The 23,338-nt window shown below is 40.9% G+C and overlaps 5 protein-coding genes across 17 annotated transcripts in view; 2 read left to right on the plus strand and 3 right to left on the minus strand.

Moving 5' to 3' along the window:
• Positions 1-1,343: 1,343 nt before the first annotated feature.
• On the minus strand, positions 1,344-4,311 carry tdp2b (tyrosyl-DNA phosphodiesterase 2b). 8 transcript variants are annotated; one of them, XM_040121172.1, is made up of 8 exons: positions 4,292-4,311; positions 3,572-3,739; positions 3,236-3,360; positions 2,959-3,108; positions 2,684-2,775; positions 2,284-2,402; positions 2,017-2,187; positions 1,344-1,920 (listed from the first exon to the last, which is right to left on the minus strand). In XM_040121172.1, exons 2-8 carry the CDS (start codon positions 3,716-3,718, stop codon positions 1,639-1,641), a joined length of 1,086 nt encoding a protein of 361 aa, XP_039977106.1. In that variant the 5' UTR covers positions 3,719-3,739; positions 4,292-4,311; the 3' UTR covers positions 1,344-1,638. The 8 variants fall into 8 exon arrangements, with proteins under 8 accessions (XP_039977106.1, XP_039977107.1, XP_039977104.1 ...); XM_040121173.1 differs by having other exon boundaries at positions 3,649-3,739; positions 4,292-4,304; XM_040121170.1 differs by lacking the exon at positions 4,292-4,311 and adding an exon at positions 3,822-3,983 and having other exon boundaries at positions 3,572-3,744.
• acot13 (acyl-CoA thioesterase 13) lies at positions 4,035-5,734 on the plus strand. Of its 2 annotated transcripts, none has more exons than XM_040121178.1 (3): positions 4,035-4,210; positions 4,366-4,550; positions 5,410-5,734. In XM_040121178.1, exons 1-3 carry the CDS (start codon positions 4,127-4,129, stop codon positions 5,582-5,584), a joined length of 444 nt encoding a protein of 147 aa, XP_039977112.1. In that variant the 5' UTR covers positions 4,035-4,126; the 3' UTR covers positions 5,585-5,734. The 2 variants fall into 2 exon arrangements, with proteins under 2 accessions (XP_039977112.1, XP_039977113.1); XM_040121179.1 differs by having other exon boundaries at positions 4,036-4,210; positions 5,425-5,734.
• Positions 5,735-5,920: 186 nt separating this feature from the next.
• On the minus strand, positions 5,921-10,169 carry c24h6orf62 (chromosome 24 C6orf62 homolog). The gene is made up of 5 exons (XM_040121177.1): positions 8,572-10,169; positions 8,215-8,391; positions 7,999-8,124; positions 7,402-7,536; positions 5,921-7,298 (listed from the first exon to the last, which is right to left on the minus strand). The coding sequence occupies exons 1-5, from the start codon at positions 8,698-8,700 to the stop codon at positions 7,173-7,175; spliced, it is 693 nt and encodes a 230-aa protein (XP_039977111.1). The 5' UTR covers positions 8,701-10,169; the 3' UTR covers positions 5,921-7,172.
• Positions 10,170-10,176: 7 nt separating this feature from the next.
• On the plus strand, positions 10,177-13,971 carry gmnn (geminin DNA replication inhibitor). The gene is made up of 7 exons (XM_040121176.1): positions 10,177-10,351; positions 10,772-10,843; positions 12,272-12,373; positions 12,544-12,694; positions 12,790-12,872; positions 13,156-13,266; positions 13,601-13,971. Exons 2-7 carry the CDS (start codon positions 10,787-10,789, stop codon positions 13,787-13,789), a joined length of 693 nt encoding a protein of 230 aa, XP_039977110.1. The 5' UTR covers positions 10,177-10,351; positions 10,772-10,786; the 3' UTR covers positions 13,790-13,971.
• A 2,078-nt stretch (positions 13,972-16,049) lies between these two features.
• The window catches only part of ripor2 (RHO family interacting cell polarization regulator 2), a 61,784-nt gene continuing 54,495 nt past the window's right edge, over positions 16,050-23,338 (minus strand). For all 5 annotated transcript variants that reach the window (XM_040122002.1, XM_040122004.1, XM_040122003.1 and 2 more), the window contains exons 14-22: positions 22,449-22,633; positions 21,863-22,025; positions 21,600-21,732; positions 21,252-21,413; positions 20,791-20,964; positions 19,706-19,908; positions 19,519-19,602; positions 18,955-19,045; positions 16,050-18,703 (exon numbers count right to left, since the gene is read on the minus strand). In XM_040122002.1, the coding sequence (XP_039977936.1) occupies positions 18,603-18,703; positions 18,955-19,045; positions 19,519-19,602; positions 19,706-19,908; positions 20,791-20,964; positions 21,252-21,413; positions 21,600-21,732; positions 21,863-22,025; positions 22,449-22,633 (1,296 nt within the window). In that variant the 3' untranslated portion in view covers positions 16,050-18,602. The remainder of the gene's footprint in view (positions 18,704-18,954; positions 19,046-19,518; positions 19,603-19,705; positions 19,909-20,790; positions 20,965-21,251; positions 21,414-21,599; positions 21,733-21,862; positions 22,026-22,448; positions 22,634-23,338) is intronic.

A 23,338-nucleotide genomic window follows, 5' to 3' on the forward strand; every position in this document is an offset into this window, starting at 1 on the left:
TTGCTATGTATGACTGTGCTGTAAAAAAAAAAAAAAAGCTGTGCTGTCTGCCTGCCGAGCAAACATGGAAACACACTCTCAGACTTGAAGGGTGCATTACAGGGAGAGGTGAGGGAGAAGTCTTGACAGCGTTGTTGGCAGGGACTGTGAGGAGGAGGTTACATCTGGTTACCGTGGCCTACAGAGACAGTCAGAATGTAGAATACAAATTATAGGGGCTATTGAATCATTGCATACAGTACGGTATCATTCTAATAGGCATTGTTCACATGAAATATTTTATATAGCAAGAAAAATACATTTAGCTTCACTACTTTCTGGACCTTAGCACTGTTTGTGCTGTCTCACTGACAAGGCATACTGATACACTTAATAGGTGCAGGGCCACCATTAAGGTATTATTTACATTTGTGCACTTCCTGCTATTCCTGAATCATAATGTCTGCTAAGAAAAAGGCCCACATTCCCATTGACATGGCCATGCTCACGCACACAGGTACACATGCACATAAACATATTCAGCTTTTCTGTCACAGAGCACTAATTGGGGGGGGGGGCGCCCTTGGATGCAGTAATGGCATCTTTAAGGAAAGTTAAAGACAGGGTGGAGATAAAACACAGCAGCACAATGAAGAGTGAAAAAAAACAAAAACTTTCAGTGGGTTGAGTCAGCTGCAAATGCATTTACAAATTCACCCTCATTTTATGTGCTTGAACTTATACTTCTCTTGAATTGTGAGGTATTTTTGATAGGCCAGTTTGCTCTCCTGTTTGACCTGGGATGTTTTACCTGTTCTACTTCAAGGACCAGTGGCTTAAAGTACAATAATGTGGTGATTAACATAAAGTTAAATTTAAAGTCTTCATTCAGGCTCAGACTGATCTTTCCTTTCTTTTTACTGTAAATAGATCTCAGCTCTCTACTGCTCTCTACTGGTCATGTGTCAATATTACATTCACCTCGTCAAAACAGTGCTGCCTGTATGTGTACGAGTTTTTCATACTATAGACTAAAATGTAAAAGAGTACAATATGGTATAGTTGTTAACATTAATCATATTCATTCCTATAATGTGACAGAAGCCTCCTGCTGCTACTGACTTTATTTTGAAATACAGACTATCTGGAAGCAGCGATAAAATGTTGTCAAAACGCTTATCTCACCCCTTTCAAAGGTCAAGAATCATGTGAACATCAATGGGCAAACTCCATCTGCTGAGGAAGATGAAAAGCTCAAAAACAGCTACCAATAACTCTTAAACCTTAAATTGTTCTGTCAGCTGTTTCAAAAGGTCATGACGGAACTTTCAAACTCAACTATAAAAATTAATTGCAAACTTTGATATTTTAACATCTTCATTTATTTGGTTATTTTAAGTACAGGAAAAAAATTGAGCAAAGCCTCCAACAAGAGACACATTCAAAGATAAAATGAATCAAATCAAGATATAAAATTTACAGGCAACAAATCTCAGAAAAGGTAAGAACATCTTCTTTCACAGAGAAAGGTGGTCTGAACCGAGTGGCGATGTTGGAACAGTCTGCACTGGCACTGCAAAACACACAATACAAACTACAAATACAAATGACCTAAAACAAAAGCTTCCACTTGCAAGTTTCAGCTCATTCTGTGCATGTCTACCCAGAAGAGAAGCTGCAGTAGATTCCCCAGTGATCGCTAGTGTAGCGTCCACAGTCCAGCTTCTCCAGCCCCACCAGGGCCATGTGGTCGGGTGCCAGACGCGGGACTCCATCCTTGGTTGCCGGGCGTAGGTAGACCCGGTCGAAGCGGCAGCGACTGACAAAGGGAATGTTCTTGTTGTTGTTGGTTTTGGTGTCCCATGTGTAGCGGCAGTGCTCCTGCTTGCCCAGTTGCTCCCAGACATCACAGACACTTGAGGGCAGGCCCACCTTGGCCACCTGAGATGGAGCCCAAGTCAAGTATTACTAAAGAGGTACACACTGTGATTACACGTCTGGACTCAAGTGCACTGACTGGACAGACAAGTGACTAACCTCAGTGTCCCTCAGGTTAGTGTCCCCTCCAAACAGGACGGTGACATTGTCGGGGGCCTCGCTCATCCTCCGCATCACAACTCGCAGCTGCTTCATCCGCTCCTCTGCATGGCCCTTACAGCTCTCAAGGTGGGACGTCATAAGACACAGCTTCTGGCCTTTGAAATCCACCTGTTTTTAAAGGAAGAAAATGTCAAATTTACATCAGGTTAAAGTAAACTGAATTCAATGATCTGGAGTATTTTGGACAACTGTCTGTGCACGAACCTGAGCTAAAAGCAGATTCCTCTTCATCTGCGTGGAGGGGTAAGTTACTATCTCGCTCTCCACCAGTTTGACACGTGACCTCTTCAGCATCATCCCAGTGAAGTAATGATTTTCTCCACCTGGTCAGCACAAGTAACGAGAGGGGACAGTTTAAACTACTGAGTTTGCCCACAGGTTAATCCATGTCCTGCATAGTTCTGTATACAGTGCTTTTTGTGTTTGGTACAAGGGTATGTGTGCTGCATGCTGTGTGTGTAGTCCATTTTGCAGTATCCTGTCCTAGCTATTTGAGACATGGACAATGCCCTGTCAAATATTGTGTACTTTTCCTGCAGTCATATCCCAACAAGGACAATCTGGTGATAAGAGAAAGTCCCCTACATCATCAAAAATAATTTACCTTCAATGATCAGGTAGCTGACAGCCCGTTTCTTCAAGTACTGGACGTAGGGTGGAATGAGCTCCTGTAGGAAGACCACGTCAGGAGTGTATCTGCATGAAGAGAAAATTCACTATTCAAATACTATCCGCATTGTATCTCCAGGGGGCCACCGCTCTGCAGCTGACCCCAGACATCAACAGAGTTTCATTAAGAACACCGGACTGCCTCCACAACAATTATTAAAATATCTAGTGATGCCAATAAAGAGAAATAGTGAAGAAACACAGGCTCACAAGACTAAATAGGAGCACAGGCCTCTGGCACGCTCTGCAAGGTTGTCTGTATCAAGTCCGTCCACGTTCCAGGAGATCACTGACAGTTTACTGTCATCTTCCTCTGGGGGTGTGTGTGTGGAGGCAGGACTGTCTGTGGTCAAATCTATGCTGGAAATTTTTTCAGAGACTGTTAATTCAGAATTATGATTGACAACAAAGGGAGCCCTGGGTGAAACCCATTGTACAGTAATAATACAAATGTGGTCAGTGACACAGGGGAAGACAGTGGACTTACCAGTCCACCGCAGGTTTTTCATCGATTTCCTGCCTCTTCGCTTTAGGGCTGGTGTCTGTCTCTGGATAATCTTCTACACCAAATACTTCCTCCATGTCGGCCTCAAAGAATGCGTCCAAAGCTCTCTGAAAGTCAAGGGATAGGGATAGGGATAGGAAAATCGATCAGGGCAAACTGCGTGAAGACTTTCACGCCCATCCAAAGCAGATTTGTAAACATCTTTTGGCACTTTCTTTTAGTATCAGAGGCTGACATAATCAGTGCATTAAGTTGCAGCAAGTAGCCTAACGAGGTAATGTCACGTCTGAGAGGCCTCGACTGGGGTGACTGCCGTACCTCCATCTCCCATTCGTTTTCAGCCAGGTAGCGCTGAGCCACAGCGCTGTCGGTTCCCGCTATTGCAGCAAACTCACCGCGGAGACGAGTTCTTTCCTCTTCCACGTTGGAAACGGCCGGTTTGTCCGACTCGGAGGTAGAGGCCATCTTGACTGGTCACACGCTTTACTTACGGGATCACACAAGAAAAGTAGAGTCAAACGAAAATATGAGTCCAAGTTTTTCCTCGGCAAGTTATCACAGGCGTACCAGTGGAGGGCTTCCCGGTGAAGTAAACAGCCTCTAATGCTACCTAAAACAAATCCCGGGCGCAGCAAACAGTGTCATTAAAGGCGCCAGTAAAAGTGAACTCTACCTTACATCTACAGTTACTAATAAATAACACCACTTCCCGTTATTATTGCGGTGTTGTTTACTCCCAAATCCGGTCGAGATACAATTTAGCTAAATTAGCAAATTAGTTTCAAGTTTCATCCGGACGATTTATGGGACGCAGCGGTTTCCGGTGTGAAACAAACGGAAGTTTGACATTGGTCGCGTTTGTTCGGGTTAAATATGGTTTCGCTTACATTAAATTCGTTAAAACAAATAATGAGAACAATGGTAGATAATCCGGGCTTCGACAGAGTGCTGCGCAAGGTAAAGCTACACATCGCTCGACATTTCTTGACCGTTTTTAAATTTTTATTTGTGTGACTGCGAGCGCACTCTGTAACCCACCCTGTCCTTTCAAAGCTGGTTACTGATACCTATTGTTGCAGTATCACACACAGCCACATATGTGTTTTCCTCAGGTGGACATTTTGTCTGCCAGCCCAGGTAAGGTGGTGTGTGAGATGCGGGTGGAAGAGGAGCACACCAACCGCGGAGGGACGCTGCACGGCGGGCTGACAGCCACCCTGGTCGATGTCATCTCCACCGTGGCTATCATGTACAGTGAGAGGGGAGCACCGGGGGTCAGTGTGGATATGAATATAACGTGAGTCGATCACCAGTGTAAACCGTAATAATAGCCATGGCTTACTCCCTTAAAAACACGGTATCACCAGTGGATTAGCATGTGTCAATTAAATGGACATTTGAGCTCTACTCAATGGGCACCATAGAGTGGATTGGTTGGACAGTTCATAACTTCACAGCCAGTGTACGTTAAAGCAAAATGTGTGACATTAACCTTCACAGATGGCTAATACATGGACCTTAGGCTTGCAGTAACCTCGTTGTAGACTAGCCATAACCATCTTGGCATTTATTTCCACCTGCAGTTTTATTTATTGGTTTTTAGAAATTCTAAATTCACTTAAAAGAAAGTCTCTAAAATGTTTTTTAATTTGGATTTTCATGTTAAGGTTTTCAGTTAAATGTTGCTATACTTTATGCAAATGCAATTTTCTAAATTCTATTTGAAACCATTCTTCACATTGTAGGGAATATATTCTATTTAAGAGATACTTCAGTTTTTTTTGTTAGCCTAAAAATGATCAAATTTGAATATAGAGTCTAAAAACAGTGTAATCTGCTTATAAAATACTCATGATGTGAAGGTTTTTAATTGTAGAATGTAAACTCAGCCTAGGTTCCTAAAACCCTAAATGCCCTGGAATAAATACAAAGCACATGATCTCAGTGTCGTGAATTGTAGCTACAGCCCTGATTTCAGGAAAAAAAAGCTGTATGTTTATTGTCTTTCATGACCCCAGTAACCATGTAAATACGTATGGACTCAGCTCGTCTTAAACTTGTGATGAATTTACCTCCACTCTAGTATGTTTCAGCATCTTAACCTAATCAGATTAAGTTCATAAACTGTGAGTGACTGGGGGGGAAAAAAAAAAAAGGTCACTGTCTTACAGATATATGAATGCTGCGAAGATGGGAGAGGACGTCGTCATCACTGCTCAGGTTCTGAAGCAAGGACGGACGCTGGCGTTTGCTACCGTAGACCTCACCAACAAGGCCACAGGGAAGCTCATCGCACAAGGAAGACACACTAAACACCTTGGCAGCAGCTAAACTGTCTCCACTCAGTGCCAGTTTGTAAATCACGATTGTATATTTGTAATGTTAAAACAAGTGACTGAGTGAAGATCTAAACTAACCTCTGCCCGTACAGAGTATTAAAAATCATAGATTGTGTGTAAAAAAAAAAAAAAAAAAAAAAAAGTTTACAGTGGTGGGTGCCAAGCACCACTCACTGGTAGTTACTTGATGACCTGTGTTGTTACAAATGTTACATATTTCTTGTCAAGTTACAGAGACACATCTAATAGTCTTACAGTCCGAGTCAACCCTGACCTAACTATTGGATCAATGATTCATGCACATGCAATAAAACAAATGGACAAAGAGTTATGCTTTCAGAATTTGCACTGTATTGGGATATGCTCAGCAGTATTGATTTGAGAATCATTAACAGAAAAAAACAAACCCAGAAGTTACAGGCCTTATAACCTTTCAACTGAACGCACGGAATCAACAATGAGCAAAATTATACCTACTGTGTACTTCTTATTCTTTGACAAGCAAGCCCGCAAAACCCAATTTTAATTTCATTAGCATGGCGGGAAATTATCTTAATTTTACAGGTCAAATTAAACAAAAATCAGTGAGCTTTGAGCAACTTTTGTTAGGTATGTTAAACATTAAATCTTTCACTATATTTCAGTTTCTCACCAACCCACATCCCAAATAAAACATAAAACATCAGATTTCAGTAGCTTAAATGAATAGTGCATGAACAGCATGAACGGTGACAATGACCTTCAACATCTAACCAACATGTCTCAACTTTGTGTACAATTCCTTTCAAGTCACTCGAGATTTTAGCAAAGGCCTGCCTAGCATGTTTGAGAGAAGAGCAAATGACACCAAAACATCTTTTTAAAGTCCAGCAAAAAAAACTAAGGCGGTTTACAAGAAGCAATTCCTACACCATATGATTTGACAAATATTGTTCATCTCGTTATCTTTGCATACACAGGTGATTTAACACCTATTCACACCTGTCCTTGGTCAAACGATTGTGTAAAGTTGTTCTAGAAACCCCAATGACATTACAAACAAGCTTTAACAATCCTTTCTTATGACAACAAGGATATAAAACACGTCCATCTGAGAACCACCGTGAAGACCTGGGTATTGTTTGTTCCTGTTTTGATGCAACATAAAGAGTTCCTTCAATGACCGGTGCTGTTGACAGTGCGGCTCCAAGAGAACAACCAACCACTCAAAATCAATGTTCGTGCAGGTTCAAATAAACAAAAATTGATGAGTGAGTAGGAGGGAATGAAGAGGAAGAAAAAAACAAAACAAAACAAAAAAAAAAAAAAAAAAAAATTTAAAAAATGGAGGAACAACCGAAACTTGCAGAGAGAAGAGGGGGAACATTGGGAGCGTGAGGAAAAAACAAGGATGGGAACTGAATCAGCTTCAGGTCAGGGAGGGGAGGACGAGTAGGTAACAAAAAAGGAGAGATCCAAGCACAAGTTCAAATCTTTTAAAAGGAAACAGGTAGAGATGAGTACATCAATTTGCTTCTGAAGGCTTAGGCAGGAGGAAGGGGAAGGGCTTTTCCCTATGTGGTTGGGTGGAGCAGGAAGCCTTAATCAGGCATGTATGGGCGGAGGTGATCCTCGATGTCTCCTACACCCCAGCAGGTCAGCTGGTCCTGGGGCAAGTACAGACAGAGGCTGCACAACTTGAAAACTGTGGCCTTGGTTTTAGGAGTCTGCAAGAAAGGTGGACGAAGAACATTTGTGGTAAGGTGTGTTTGAAAGCTGTCTGAGGTTCAGCTTTTCAAATTTGTTATATTATAATTTCAATGGACTCACCTGTAAGTGCTGCCTATCCATGAAGAGAAATACAGACTGGGTTGGGTTGTTCATGACCATTCCTGCCTTGTCTTTACGACCCAAGGCATGCAAGAACTGCTTCTCATAGTCTACATGATGAAATTCGAACTTGGCCTGTAAATCAGAGGACAGACTTGAAATATTAAGTTAGATTAAGTTAAACGTGAAAATTAAATTATTATACACCGCACAGAAATGGATATTTTCAGTCAAAAATAATTGATAATGGAACTGACAGACAATGGCTGACAGGTATAACGCATACATTTTAAAATATGTATAAAGATGACTGCCTTACTCTTATTCTTGCTTAAATGTTTTGAACACAAAGGATTAACATATGATGCTTAAGTATATTTTAGTTTTGGTCCATTTTGCTAAAAAAAAATCTATTGAAAATGTGATATTTTCGAAGCAATCAATCAATAAATAAATAAATCATCAAAAGTTTATGTTTTTGCCATATTGCCCAGCCTTAATTCAGACACACAACTTCATGGAGAACAACTGTTACATTAGAATCAAATACAACAGGCTTCAGACATCGAGTAATCTGACAAGGTGTCAATGTCTCACCTGAACAGGCCTAAAGGGTTCGTCATCAGCCCCCTTCCATCTGGAGAACAGAAGACAGACAATCTTCTCAATATCGTTGCGTGGCCAAAGGATGAAGTCCATCTCTTGTGTGCAGCCTATCACATCCTACGACGACAGGAGAAAGAAGGACAATGTATTCACACGACTAGATATTTTCTTCAACGTATCCCTTCTTCAGATGGTTCACTGTCTTACCCTTCGCATTGACTGGTATCGGGGAGCATGTAGTTGCACAACATCTTTTTGCAGGAGTTCAATCGAACTCTCGAGAGAGTAGCTGGAATCCCGCACACCTCGTAGGATGTTTTCTTCATAGTTGTTGGTCATCACTGGTACCACTTCAGCTACCTCAAAAAGTGCAGACTTCTTCTTCTGTTAGTACAAAAAACAGACAGAAACCACAAATATTTGAAGTTATTGTTTTGGGTTGGTCTTATGATTAAGACCAAGTTCTAAAAGGACATTCAAATGTGTCATGACCATGTATGAGGTATGAGGTTACGATCTTTTGAAAATGTCAAGAATTAGTTTTTTTCCATTTTGCAGACAAACCTTTTCCTTGAAAACGAAGGCTATATAAATCTTGAAGTCAAACTGATCAGCCAAAGATTCCCTTTTCTTCCGAAGTTGAGCTCGAAGTCGATTTCTTGTTTGATTTCTTCGTGAAGTTGGGTCCCCCATGTTTAGGTTTTGATGGTAGTGTTCTTCTCTCGTGTGTAATATTTTGGCTACACTCTCTGCTTTTGTATTTATACGTTGGATAAAAGATGGAGTTAGCTACCCTTTGCAGAAACAACCCATCAAACAACTCTAGGCTAGATCTGTGAAATACCCACTAACTACCAACTGAAAAGGTTAACAAACTAGAAACAAGACTAAGTCATTTTAATTTTTATAAAAAGGGCAGTGTTGAGGAGGGGAATGATCAACAAGCTAAGACTACATCTCCTTATTACTTGATCAGAAATCCATGTTTTAAGACATGACTTTTAAGCCAAATGAGCGTTTGTTTTCAACCTGCCATCGACAAGGGATTACAATAGAAATTTAAATGAAACAGCAACTCAAATTTGACCAACTCTTCTTCTGTAAAATGTTACTGAAATCAACAGAAATAAAAATCCATAACGGCCATATATTTTTGCTAGTGAATTTAAGGACTACAGAGACTAGCAAGCAGACAAATATTCTATTGTTTGGGTCATTTCAAAGTCCCTCATCCATGGCTGTCGTTTTGTGTTTGTTTATCTGCTTTATGTGCGTGTTACAGACGGATCGGGGATACAGACGAACATGGCAGGTAAATACAGATGCCAGGAGATATTGGCACCGGGTAACATCGAAGACTACTGCGAAAGTAACTTGACATTTCCTTGACTTTTGCTGTCACTCATTTGGCCCACGGCCTGCGCTGCTGCCACTGCTGATAGTCATGATGTGGGCGTATTTTTAGCACACTAGCTAAGGTGAGCTAGCAAGCTAATCTAGGCATTCACTTCCGACACTAACTAGTAGTGAACCAACGATATAGCTACATCTTATCTTCTGACTGATTGGCTTAATTGAGGCCTATGTGTGGTTGGCTGGCTAGCGTACAGTCATCTTTTCACGCGTTTACATCTTCTCGCTTGGTTCAATGCGACTGCCAGTGCTGTGAGAGTCAGGAGACCTGCAGGGCTGACTGACTAACTGGTTTTGCTCGTGCTCAGCATTTTGGCTTGGCAGAATTTGCTTCAGTCGTGTCTTATCAACAACTTCATCGACTAAAATCAGCCAGGGAATCAGTAGCCAAACCAACGACACGCGTTGAATGGCGAAATAAACGTTAGCTAGACAAAATCTCCCCTTTCCACGTCTGAAGTTTCGAGGTGTTTGCTGCGCTTGTTTTCTTTCTCTTCTTTTCTTCAGTCGTCACAACCTCCGACTCGCCCTGCTGCATGCCATGTCAAGATAAATCGACAATCCAGCTGAAATCCTCCGTTCTTTCAGTCGACAAGTGGCGTGTTCTGTCTCCCGGCGGGCCCATATTTAACGGCGTGTCTTCCAACGTTTTTCCGTTTGGTTTCTTTGTGTTTTCGGAAAGCTAATAAAGGTACACACAAGCTCGTCGTTCCACAGCCTCCCCAAAATGGCTGCACAGTCAACTACAAAGATGTGACGTGTGTTGACATGTGACCGCACATGGGGAAAAAAAAACAACAGCGTGGAAAAAAACCCTTCCTCGTGCATAGTGCCTTTACCACGTGACTGAGTGGGCGTATTTAAGCCCCTGGCGCGAGATCTGCCGAGAAGAGAATAGGCAGTAACAACAACGAGCAGTTAGTCGTCTACGGTAAGACAATTAAACGTTTTACTTCTTTATTATTGCCTTACTTTCATTCTCTCCATATTTGAGGCGCATTAAGTATTACTAATGTTAGTTAGGTTTGTGCTAACTTCAGCCGTGGTCCCCTTAAATTAGCTTATTTTTCACGGTAGCTGACTCATTTGGCCTAGTGTACCGCATTTTTTTCCTACGGACGTGCCGACATGTTTAACATATTTAACTAGTCTTTTAAGCAGCTAGAGGTCGAATTTAACATAACAAACATTAAACAATCAGTTATTGTCGTGTTTAAAATCTAATGTGTAATAATTAATAGCTTGGTATCCTTAAACTAGCTTATTTAGGTTTATTTCAAATATGTGGCGCAACAAAACATCCTTTATTCATCAATGTGTTTTGACGTTGTGTTATTTGTCGCCCCATCAGGTGTCTTGAAAGAAAATGAGTGTCAGTGGAAAGTTAAAACGCAGCCAACAGAAGTCTAATGAGAATATAAAGGTGAGTAATTAATTGAGCTTCGGTTAGAAAAGTTCCCTTCAGAGTTAACGAATGTTAAAGTAAGGGACTGAGGGTTTACGGGGTAGTGCCCAGGCGGGATAGTATCATGATGTCTTGCCATTCTTCGTATGAATGATCTCACACAACCCAATCTTACATTGACAGCCAGCAGATCTCAGTATCTGTAGGTGAGACCGGCGAGATGTACTTCTGTTAATGGGCAAATTTATCAGGAGAAATTGGTCATACTTATTTTTATTTTATTTTATTTATGTCCCTGTAAATGAGATCCATTATTCACTGTACTTCGAGGTACTATACAAAGATATCGACAAATCTCTCTAGATGACAGAACTGAATGTGTCTACGAGCACATAAAATGGATCTTTTTAATGCAAGCACAGCAAAATGCTCGTGAATTCACTCAAATTTCAAACACCATAAGCTCTCAAAAGGCTTAACTGACATATCACTGACTTATGACATTTTGACATGTCACAGATGCAAAATCACAGGTGTTAATTAAAAAAATAAATGATGGCTGACTTCCATTTGCCTGCTGGCACATTGTCATGGCTTATTGAGATACTTCAATAGAACCGAATCATTGTTCTTGGTAGCACCTGTGCTTCTCCTACAATGACAAGTCAAAATGACTTGCTGTGAAAGTCCCTTTTTGGAGCAGGTCAGTTTTGCATGATTGTAGTAATGGAAGGAGAGTATTCTTCTCAGTATTGTGGCAAGATACTTAATTGTATGGCGGTGTGATGAGGAAAGTTTGGATCTGCTGTGATTATACATATTATTATGTTATATTAAACTGGTTTTAGCAGTGCTGTATTGTTGGGATTACATATTGTTCACTTGGCTCTGAAAATTTAGACAAAGAACTAAGTACTTTGCTTTCTACATGGCTTTATGTTGAGTAGTTTCACACATTCTCTCCCCACAGTCACCAACAGATCACCCTTATAGGCATGACACACACTAGCAGTGTTGTGAAGCTGTGGCCAAACATTAACTGTGCTTGTTGGCTGCTCTGTAATGAGTCTTGACAAGAAACTTTTCCCACGGCCACTGAAAGACTTTGGGCCCTGCCCCTGTTCCAACACCTGTTGGCCTGTTGCACATGGCAGCAGTGTTTTTAAGCCACTTCACTTATGCCCTCTCCCATGGTGACAGTGTAACTAAAGTAAAGTGTGCAAAGTGATGCTAAGCCCTTGTGAATAGACTCTGAAAATGAGAACACAGGTCATTGTAGTTTCCCGTGTGACTCAGTCTTGAATTTCTAAAGACTCGTTTGGGAAGGAGTTAGGATATTGCCCTCTGTTTTACCTTTTTTTTTTTTTTTTTTTTTTTTTTTTCCATCTGATTTTTGTGATTTACTCAGATAAGGTAACACTAACTTGAGTCTTTGATTTCTTCCAGAGCTTTTTCACACCATCTCAAAAGGCAATGGGACCCCCCAGGCAAACCCTGCAGGTCCTCCAGCCGTCAGCTGTCAACAAAGATTTGGGGAGATCATCTCAGGTGTGCATTGGCTTGTCACTGGAACTCATCTGATTTTTGGATGTCTATTTCATCTGTTTGCATTACAGGTGGTGTGGACATGTTCTATTGACAGAACAAGTGCCTCATAGTCATCTTGTGTCTTCAAACATTTAAAAAAAAACACAACGAAACTTCTGTTTCCTCTTTAGGAATCGAAGGTCATTCCCAAACGGAAACAGTGGAGCGCAGAACAAAGAGGTCCAAAAAGGGTGAAGGTAGAAGTCAAATCCACACAAACAGAAGAAACTCAGCATCCAACAGATGGAATGTCCAGTGAAGCATTTGAACTTATGGTCAAAGGTAGGTAAGATTCATAATCATTGTAGATTATCACAAAATGTTGGTCTACTCCAAAAGTTTCAATTTTTTTTGAGCTTAAACTTCTGCTGTTGTAGAAACGCCCCCTTCAACCTACTGGAAAGAGGTAGCCGAGGAGCGCCGGAAGGCCTTGTACAATGTTCTACAGGAGAATGAGAAGGTGAGTTAATCACTAAGAGGTGGCTAATGTTTAGCTATCAGTTGAGCTGTTCCCATGCTCTGAGTCAATCTTAAATGGCTCCAAATCCAGCTGGAACATTTTTTTTGTTTTGTCTTTTAAAGTAACTATGTACCTAAAGACACTTATTGAAGATAAGTAGATAAGATGCCTTAAATTGAACAGTTTACATGAATTTCATAAATCCTGGTTGCACACTGTCATGGCTCTGCTTTTCTTTGCATTTTCAAGCCTGGTGTGTGTGTGCTTTCTTTCCTTAAACCAGTTACACAAAGACATCGAGGCCAAAGATGAACAGCTGACAAAACTCAAAAGTGAGAATGAAGAGCTGCAAGAGCTGGCACAACATGTACAGTACATGGCTGATATGATTGAGGTAGGCACACCGGCACTGCTATTCTGTTACTAAAATGTGACACAATATGTTTGTGTACCCAAGACTATCAATTTAATCACAGGCATGTCCTATACTGGCAGATAACCTAGTTTGAATTCAAGCCTTACTGCATACACCAGCACATTAACAGATTTTCTTGAGCTATATACCTTAATTCTTAATTGCAGTTAATGTTGCATGTTCAGCTATACAGGGGGTGAAAACTATCATTTGTACCATTTTTAATAGGTAAACCTGAACTACACTCAGTGACCCGTCTTGATATTTTTATTTTATTTTTTTAAATAAACTTGACACGTTGTCTTTTTTTAAGAGGCTGACTGGGAAGTGCCCTGACAATCTGGAGGAACTGAGGGACATCGCCCTTGACGTAGATGAGGATGAGCATGAAGACAACAGTGAAGTGGCAGCTCAGAGTGAGGAAGAAGATTCTGATTGCAGTCAGAGTAATGCAGAGGAAGACGAGACCTCAGACTATGAACAAGCAGGAGAACAGGATTAACTGCAAATTTTTGCCTGTCATGGGACTTTCTTTATACAGGTCAGCAGATTTTAGCCAGAGTGTACTTTGGCAGCAACAAATGACCACCTGTGTGAAGAAATTGGTTTAAATTTTTTATTTTCAGACTGCATCATTCTTGAAGTATTCAATTTTAAGCCTTGCACCAGCAGGAACTGATTTTATTCTAGTGATTTATAGCTTTTCCTAAACTTGTCAATTCTTGATCAAGAGAAGTGTTCAAAAATAAGCTGCTATAAAGCTTTTTCATAGAAGAAATCTTGACAGGTCAGTAGTAAATACACAGGTGAAATGGAGTGTGATATGTTGCCAACATTGGAGATGAGATGCAGGTTCCAGTTCGTATGCTCGGTGTCCTGTGTGTCACCAACCGTGCCCTGACTGCTCAGAGGCCAGCTTTGTTTCAGTTGATTTAGATTAACTTAAAATACCTCAAGGATGGCAGCTACATTCCTTATCAGTCACAATCTAAGTTGCTCGCTATTCTGCAGCACGCCAGCTCGCGTTTGTTTCCTTCATCCCCTGGCGTCGGCTAATTTAGATATGGTTTGCCCTCCCTTGAAGGTCAGCAACCACTCAATGGTAAAATGACAACCATTTGACAGTAACGTCTGTACTTATCCTACTATGATGGTTAATGTCTGCTGTAAAAAGGCCTATTGAGGCAGTTGTGCTACATTTACTGCTAGATGTGACCTACTTAAACCATGGGCTTCAGGTGTGTTGGTTTACGCTGTAAAAATTGTGCAATGTTGTACAGCTGTGTACATAAGGCTTGTATGAAATAAACACTTTTAAAAAAAAAAAAAAAAAATCTTGTAAGTTTGCTGTAATGGTTTTAAGGCGTATGACTCTCGTAACTCTGAAGTGTTGACTCAGGTAGAGTAATTAAAACGTTTGTGGACCAGCTGAACCAAGGCTGCCTGATTACAGCGTGCACTAGTGATTGTGTAACAGGCAGCTGTATTTCAGCTTAGTAAACCATCCTGGCAGATGCACCCGGCTGCTGTAAAGCCCCAAAACTAGCACTTAGGTGCTGTGATTGTTTTCATAAAGTTAAATGCATTTACATGGTTAATTCCCAAGCTGACTACTGCTTTGGCCGCATTAAATATCTGCTCACATGGCAGTCTATGAAGCCCTGAAACTGGGCAATATTACAGCACTCGTAAATATGACAAATAGTTTTAAAGGGTGCTTTCTATACAAGTCTAATAAAGAAGCAAGCTCTTTGTTTTCCCCATCAGTTTTAAGAAATTTTTTTTTTTCTCTCGTCCCCCTCTATGTGGGACATATCAGCTGCAGTAAAACCTACAGACTCACTTCATATTAAGGTTAAAATAAGTGTAAGGGTTGTAAGATTAAAATTGTTTTTGACTCCACACTACTGGTTTAGCAGCTGTCCTGATCAGACTAAGGTGTACATTGTGTCATGTGAGTTCTCCCACAGAAGCCCTTTCACCTCCATAACATCGACTGTTTTGTTTTTTACAACATAAAAATCCAAAAATGATATAAAAGTTCACTGAAGATCTTTAACACTTATATTATGAGACGTTATACTTCCGCCATACAAATCCATTTTATTAAAACACAATGCTTGTATCTTACAGTTAAGGCTTGGTCCTATAGCGCAGAGATCCACAAATGGGACGCTAAAATGGGAGTGGGTGTGTTTTTAAGATTATAAGAAAATAATCATGTAGGATGGCTTGCCTTAATGTAACATGTTATACAACTAACTCGCCAGCGATCATTGCTTGGTTTATAACCTGGGAATGAGGTACCTTGATCATGAGGTATTGAATTCACGGTATTTATCCCAAACCAGCCATTTCCATGTGGTTATATCATAATAAATCTGTCAAATTATACTGTTTGATTTTATCCGTATCTCTCGTCCCAAGCCTCCACACCGTCAATCTCCTTTCAAATGAATAGAAAATTGTCATAATGGAGCTGTTTGATTGAAGATGTAATGTCAAAGATTACCTGGACTATGAAGGGCTAAAATACAATCTTATTAAACTCTCAGCTGTGCAGTTAATAGCATGGCATTTACTGTGTGTGTATGCCACAAATGTGATGTTTGTCTGAATTATTAAAGTATAAAATAGATTAAAATAACACTAGGACTATGAAATCCAATCAACAGAGACAGCTGGAAAAAAAAAAAACATTGGTCTTGACAGACTTTGAAGACTTAATGAATCCACAATTTTGTTATTTTAATTATGCAAAAATAAAATTTATTGCAACACTTGATGAGAAGAGGAAATACTGCTAACCCCATTGGAGAAGAGTAGTATGCAACTAAATGGATGAGTACTGAAGCTACTGACCACAGAGATGGATAAAGTTCAATTTTAGCAAAAGTGTACCAGGTTATTCTTAAAACCCGTCTCTAAATAATTAAACGTGTACTTCGTGGAGATTAGGAATTGAACAGTCAACAAATCAATTTATAACACTGGTCAACTGCAAGTTTGTAAAAAGAAAAAAATTACAAACACTGAATGAGTGGGTGAATTAGACAATAGACCAAAATACTGTAATGCTATTCACATCACTGAAAAAAAAAAAAAAAAAAGTAACTTACTTAAAATATGGACCATGTTTTGCAAGAGGTTGTATAGGGGGGAAAAAAACATTTTCAGCTTTTAGTAACAACTTCACACATTTACAGATTATAATACAAAAGAAAAAAATACATTTCATAAAAATATTACCACTTGTTTTTAATCAATATGGCTTTTGGACTGTGCAGTTAGAACCAAATGTAGCTAGATTCATATGTTATGGGTTTGTCTCATTTTTTTAAAGTTCTGCTGCTAAAGACAAGTCTGAGTATTCTGACCAAAATGCAAATGCTGTATTGAAAATACATTCTCCGTGATGAACTATGAGCTTTCATTAAAAGACAAGTTTAAAATTAATTCTTCCTTTGGTTACAGTAAATCTAAGTAATAAAGTAACATTTCTAATATTCTGTATAAAGTCCCACTATGTTGGGGACCTTTTTAGGGAAAAGAAATCTATAAGACTATATTAGACTACGAACAAATCTTAATCTTGTCCAAAATAATTATCCATCTAATATAATTCTTTCAAAATAAACTCCAATTAAAGTGGTATGGTAATAACATGGAAGCCTTTTTAAACAATAAACTATATTTCAAATCCTAGACCTGATCCAAAATAGAACATAAATATACAATTCTTTTACATAACAATGTCATCTGCACTATTACAGTATAACTCCAAAGAATATCAGAATTACTAGGAGTAAATAATAAATAAGATGTGAGAACAAATGTGAACTTTTTTGTCTCACTTGATTCAGTAGTACAGTTACGATGTGAAAAGCTGGAATTAGGTGCTTACATTGGGTCTGTGTTCCCACAGTACAGTTAGGATGCAGGGAAACAAAGCAGACCCAAGATGTACCACACAGAACACCTCACTCTGCACTTCCTCTTAATAAAAGCTTAATTTCTAATCTTGCTCTTAGCTCACATACTGTATGAATGTGCAGTTAGCCAAAACTGAGGCTACACCTATACTCTGCCCAAAGGATCCTCCTCCCTGTACAGTTGCTGAGAGAGTGCATTCTCACGCTCCTAAACTGGATTTGCTGCCCTCGACTGGCTCCGTACCTGCCCGGTAGGAAATATACATTTACAAAAGACAGTGTCTGTGGAACCTGCCCGCTCGACCATATCAAGGCTCAAATGGTCAAGACGGACTATACCAAATGTCTTCTCATGTCAGATATGTACAGAAAAATTGCACTTGTTCAACTGCAAGTATGAGAAAACTCAGACATAGGCTGCTGAGAGAATGAACCTTGGGCGCCCAGTTTTTCCTTTTTCTCCACTGATAAGATAACCGAGGTCTTATCTGTTCAAGACCATAAAATGCTCTTTAACCGCTCCACCTCACTTTCTCTTAGAAGCCATTCTGGACTTATTAATGGTCCTCCCAGCCACAAAACACACACTTTCGACCATAAAAGAATCCCTGAAACTCAAAATGGAACATACTAGAAAAAAGAACTTAAAAATACATCTCGAATACAACCACATATATTACACCGGCTGTGTATTATATTTACATGCCTTACAACAGTGCAAATCTTCTGAAAGCGCCAAAAAACGTTTCTAATGCAAAACCAACAACTTACACATGTGATAAACAGTGATTATACAAAGATAATAGTTAGTATATTGCGTGACACAACTGACTCTGTAACCGCCAAGATGATAGTTAATCAGTGAATAAGTGACAAGTGTTTTGTGCAGTGGTGGATTGCTTGTTGACAGAGGTTGTGTGAAGGGTGAAGACGTGTTGCTTGATTTCCAGTTTACACAGTCTTTGGAGCGGCTTTCAGCGGCTTCATGTTCAGTCAAATTTGTGCTCTCAAGTTAAAACTCACCGTGACCAGTCTGCCTGGCTCAGAAAGCAGGGGGAAGAGGGGTGGGTGGGTAGGAGTGTGGGGGTTGTGCAGAATTGGGGGTGATGGCGAAACAAGGAGTTTTAAGTGTGTACGTGTGTGTGCAGGAGGGGTATAGCTTGTGTGTCTTTGTGGTTAAGACAGTTTGTTTGGTATTAGTTCCTTTTAGGAGGCAGTATCAGTGAGAACAGTGATCTGATGTGGTGCGTGGACATCTTCAAGTCTGTTCCAGTAAGCATAAACTGATGAGTCCTTAACAGCCCTGTGAGGTGTGCAGTGTGGCGTCACGCTGAGGGGGGGGGGGCAGTGTTATCCTCAGAGGGCTGGGGTGTTATCTGGGGATTAGAAGGCCGTGGTGACGGCGTTTCCTCGCCGTGTGCCCAGACGGACCATCTCCCCCGGCACTGTGTCCAGCTGCTCGTACGCCAGCCGCCCCTCCTCACCTGTGACAAACACGAGTGTTATCTGTGAACAGTGTTCCAAACTCTGTGCAAAAGAAAACAAATTTGTCCCGGTTTTATACCGCACAGGCTACATTAATATACAGTTTTAAAAATATTTTTCCATTTGATGGCCTTAGGTAGACTGTGGCATCTCTGTTTACAATGTAATTCAGAAAAGACGGTGATTTGTACACGCATTACATTAGACAAGGCGGAGCGGCATTTGGCTTCCAAAAAATGTGGTTACTCACCAAATGTGAGCAGGGTCTCTATGGCGACGTGGCGAAGCTCCTCATCAGCTGAATCGCACAGAGCTACCACCGCCCTGATGCTCTCTACAGCCTGCAGACAGACAGAAAGAAATGGGCTCTGAAGTGGGTACTTGTCGAGTACATAGAACATACAAGAGTGTGATGGTTGAGTTTAAGATGTTTTTTTCTCTTTTTTGTTACAGATATGTAATAGTAGTGTAGCCAAGCTCCTCTGACACTGCAGCACACAAGTAATGAACCAATCTGATCATGAAAATACGTTAGTAACATATTACTCTGCATCATGCCCAACAAATAGTTCACCTCTCACATGCAGGCATGCTGAATTAGTAGTTCTTTTAGAATTACAATAGCAGCGCCATGTTAAAAACCGAGTTTAGTTCAATAAATAAAATTCTTCATGCGGCTGCCACTACTTTCTTTGTACTTTCTGATCTTGACTCGTAGCAGATTGTTTAATTAAAATCGTATCACGGTCGCAAAGAACGCAAACCGAGACCCAAACCAGTGTCACCGCTATAGATAGCGTAACAGGCCACTGACCTGCAGACAGCTGAGAGCTGAACAAGCCGCCCTCTGGCTCTGAACCCCAGCCTCCGACAGTGCCTGGGTGTAGCACTCCACAGCCTGTAGATACAAGAGCGCATTCAAACATGACATGCAGCATCTGTCGCAACCAACTGCCAGGCTGGAAATGGTCCACTTGTGCCCTCTCTTTAGCACTACTCACCCTGGTCCTGAAGTGGCCTCGTGATGCTCCAGAAGAGAGGTAGTCGGCTGCTGCCTTGTTGACCTGAGGGTCGTCTGCAGTGAGCAGGGAGGCCAGGGCCCTCAGGGTGTTGTTTTTAGGCCACAGGGATGACGCAGGCACCACCTCCAGCTCTGCTAGACACTGAGAATAATCCTCACTGCACAGAGCCTCAGCAAACACCTCTGAGAATGAGAAACAAACATAGACACACATGTTAAAGATGAAACCATGGATTGTAGAGCAACAAGCAGAAGGGCCGTTACTGTACTCCTGACATGATCTTGAAAATATTAGTTTTCATTTTAGTTATTAAAGAAAGTTAGGATCAAATGTTTTTGTTTGACCATTTTTCTTTCTTACTTAAATTAAGCAGCAGTTCATTTGTACTCTCTCTCCATTTCTCTTCATTGTGTCTAAGTGGAGGTATCTTCTGAGCTGTACCCATTTCCCGAACAGCCTGTTTACATTTGGTGATAAAAGTCCATTGGGGGCAGGTACGTTTGGGTATATGGAGACATAAAATTCTAGTAAAAATTTCTTTAACGTGTTATGCTCCTTTAAAAAATGTGGGTATTTTTGTTGGTCATAAATCAGTAAAAACCGAAGATGAGAAGCATTATCTATATTGTTTAACTTCCTCTCTAATTTACAAGTCCTCTTGTTCTCGATTAAGTGTTGTAATGCTACAGAAAGCAATTTGGACACTCAACACTTTCATTCTGACATGCTATATCTTTTTATACTGCATCAAGATGCTTGTTATTTTGCATGTTCTTATATAAAACATGTCGATTTCTACTGGATAGTTGCAAAACTTGACACCAACACAGTTTCAGCTGTCCAGTTAATCAGTAAACAGTTTCAATAATTGGTTTAGTTTGGAAAAATCCCAACCTACGTATTGTAAAAATGACTCCATTGTATGCAGGTAGAGATCTATGTTGTGCAGGAAAAAAAAAACATCCTCATTTGGGTATCAAGGTAAAACCACTGACAGAAGTTATTAGAGGACAAAGCCAACATGAAACAGAGCTCAGCATGTAAGTATCACAACTTTTGCTCACCTTCTCTGGCCAGGTGCAGCAGGTGCGTCTCCATGTCCTGAACCTCATGTTGTATGATGTAGCTGTGGAACTGAAAGATGGTCAGGACGTCCTGGGAGAGAGCGGAGGCAGGAGGACTGTGCGACGTCATGAGGTCGCTCCTGTCAACCATCTCACCCACTATGACACAAATCACTGGAGCGAAGAGGAAGTGAAAATCAGCAAATGTTCAGAGTTTCTAGCCAGTTGCGACTACATTTGCACTGTTTTTTTCATCTATTACCAGCCACAATATATTCTTAGCAACTGCAGTGATCTAATTTTCCCCCCAGGAACATATTTAAAATGGTTACTCATTGATAAACCAAATAGGTGACTCAGTTGAAACCTAATAGTTAAAAACAGGACCGTGCTCCCAGCAAGATGTAATTTTAAGTATAACCTCTGGTCTGTTTGTTATTTTTTTCCTGCAATGAGCCAACCTGTGTCAGTGCTGCGTGGGTGTTTCTCCTGCAGCACTGCCGTGTAGCGCTGGTTCATGTGTTTGAACACTCTGTCCAGTGTGGTGTGGAAAAGTCCTGCAGACCCGCTGCACCCTGACCACAGAGTCATCAGCTCCGGGCGCTCTGCGAGGCCCGGGAGAACTGCGGGAGAGAAGAACAGTACCGAAGGTCGGATGCTGCAAACCCTCAACCCAGAAAGTCTCTTGTGTATGGTAATAATTTCTTATGCATATAGACTGCACAACAGTGCAAGATAGAGATATTGTTGCTTGATTCAACATGTAGCACACCAGTTAACCAAACCGGTTTTCACTTGTTGGTACCTACCATCAGCAGCAGACGTAATAGCTCCCAGTCTGTCGACACTGATCTCTGCCAGCTCCTCTAACAGCTGAGTCTGCGCGGACAGTTTGAGGAGCAGACTGCGACGCTGCCACACACCCACCCCGCTCGTCAGCAACTGCCGATACGTGAAGAATCAACGGCATGTTAGACCAAATGTGTGGGGGTTTTTTTTGGATTGTACTGATTGATCCTGCCACATTAAAACGTTTGAAAGAGACGTTGTGAGATGTCAGAATGACCCCTACCTGTACGAGGTGGTTACAGTACTGCAGGTGGATGACGATGGCCACGTCCAAGTTCTCGTTTCCAGTTGTGAGCGGCAGGGGGCTTCCTGCCACGCTGTTTCCCACCCCGGTGTCTTCTGTCAGGGCTTCGCTCAGGTGTCCTCTGGCTTCTGGATGCTGGCCCCTGAGAGGTACATACCAAGAGTCACCACCGGGTGGCAGCAGCATCACACAGAACTATTGTACTTATAATCGAATGGTTTTCAATTGATGTAAGATAATACAGATTCTGTCCAATCAAACACTATAATACAAGAATTGAATTATATATTTAGTATGAAATGGGGTTTTTTTTGCACCCTTCATACTTGTGCGTTTACTGCACAAAACCTAAAAGAACATTGCCTTAATCAATGAACAGCAGGGCATTCATTTACTTAAAACGAAGCATCAAAAGCTCAGGTATCCTACTTCAGCTCTTAGGATAATTTTTGGTATGTGGCATCCCTTTATTTTCTATCTATAAAACTCTACTATGCATACGTTTGTAAATGAAATGCCATGATACAAGGACAACATTAAGTGTCTCACTCTGTCTCCCACTCACCCGATCCTCTCTCCGTCTGCATCAAAAAGCAGAGACCTCTGTGGGGGAATGCTGAGGACGGCGTTATCGTCTCCAGTATCCTCGTCATCGAAGTCAGAGGTGTTGAGGAAGTCAAAGCTCTCCAGGGCGCTCTCCACCGTCAGACTGAGGCTGGATGATCTGCTTCTGTGGCCCGGGAGACGACACTATAGAGGGAAGGGTGGTGGTGGTGGGGGGGGGTAATGGGTTAATAACCCTTTACTCTCACAAATCCCGCGTCCATTCTACGAATTGCAGTTTGATTCATTCTTGGTTCTATAGCTTGATTTTGTGACATCTGAGTCAGGCCTAAACTCACAGCGAGTATACTCTTTCATCTCACGGGGTACTTTATAAGAGTGGTACTGGGATTCATTCCGAAAACGTGGCGCCCAGAGACCTGGCACACTGGTCAAAAGTTGAGGGTAGGTGCAGTACTTAGATTCTACTTTACTTCCATAAAAAGTGACCTTACTTGTTACTTTTTCCAATGTGTGTAATCATTTATTAGCGTTATTGTTTTCAATTTTTCCTTCCTTAAATAGTGGATATTTCATAAGAATACAGTATATTATATAAGATCTGCCAGTTCATCAGATGAATCACAGAGAAGCACTTCAAAATAAAAGCCCCATATACCGTGGAAGGTCTGTCGATACTACAAGGAGTTACATTTTTCTAAAAATATACATTTAACTGTGGAATTGTCTGACCATATGAATTTATGAAACTTATTTGCCGGCTCTCTTTTAGCAAGTCAGGATTTTTCTATGTTGTTGGCGGACTATTTAAAAGTACCTTAGGTAAGTAGTATAAGACGAGAGGATTTCAGTAGCATGAAATGAAACTAGTTACCATGTTGGGCAAGGAAC

The sequence above is a fragment of the Xiphias gladius genome, chromosome 24, assembly GCF_016859285.1.
Source record: "Xiphias gladius isolate SHS-SW01 ecotype Sanya breed wild chromosome 24, ASM1685928v1, whole genome shotgun sequence".
Lineage (NCBI taxonomy): Eukaryota > Metazoa > Chordata > Actinopteri > Istiophoriformes > Xiphiidae > Xiphias > Xiphias gladius.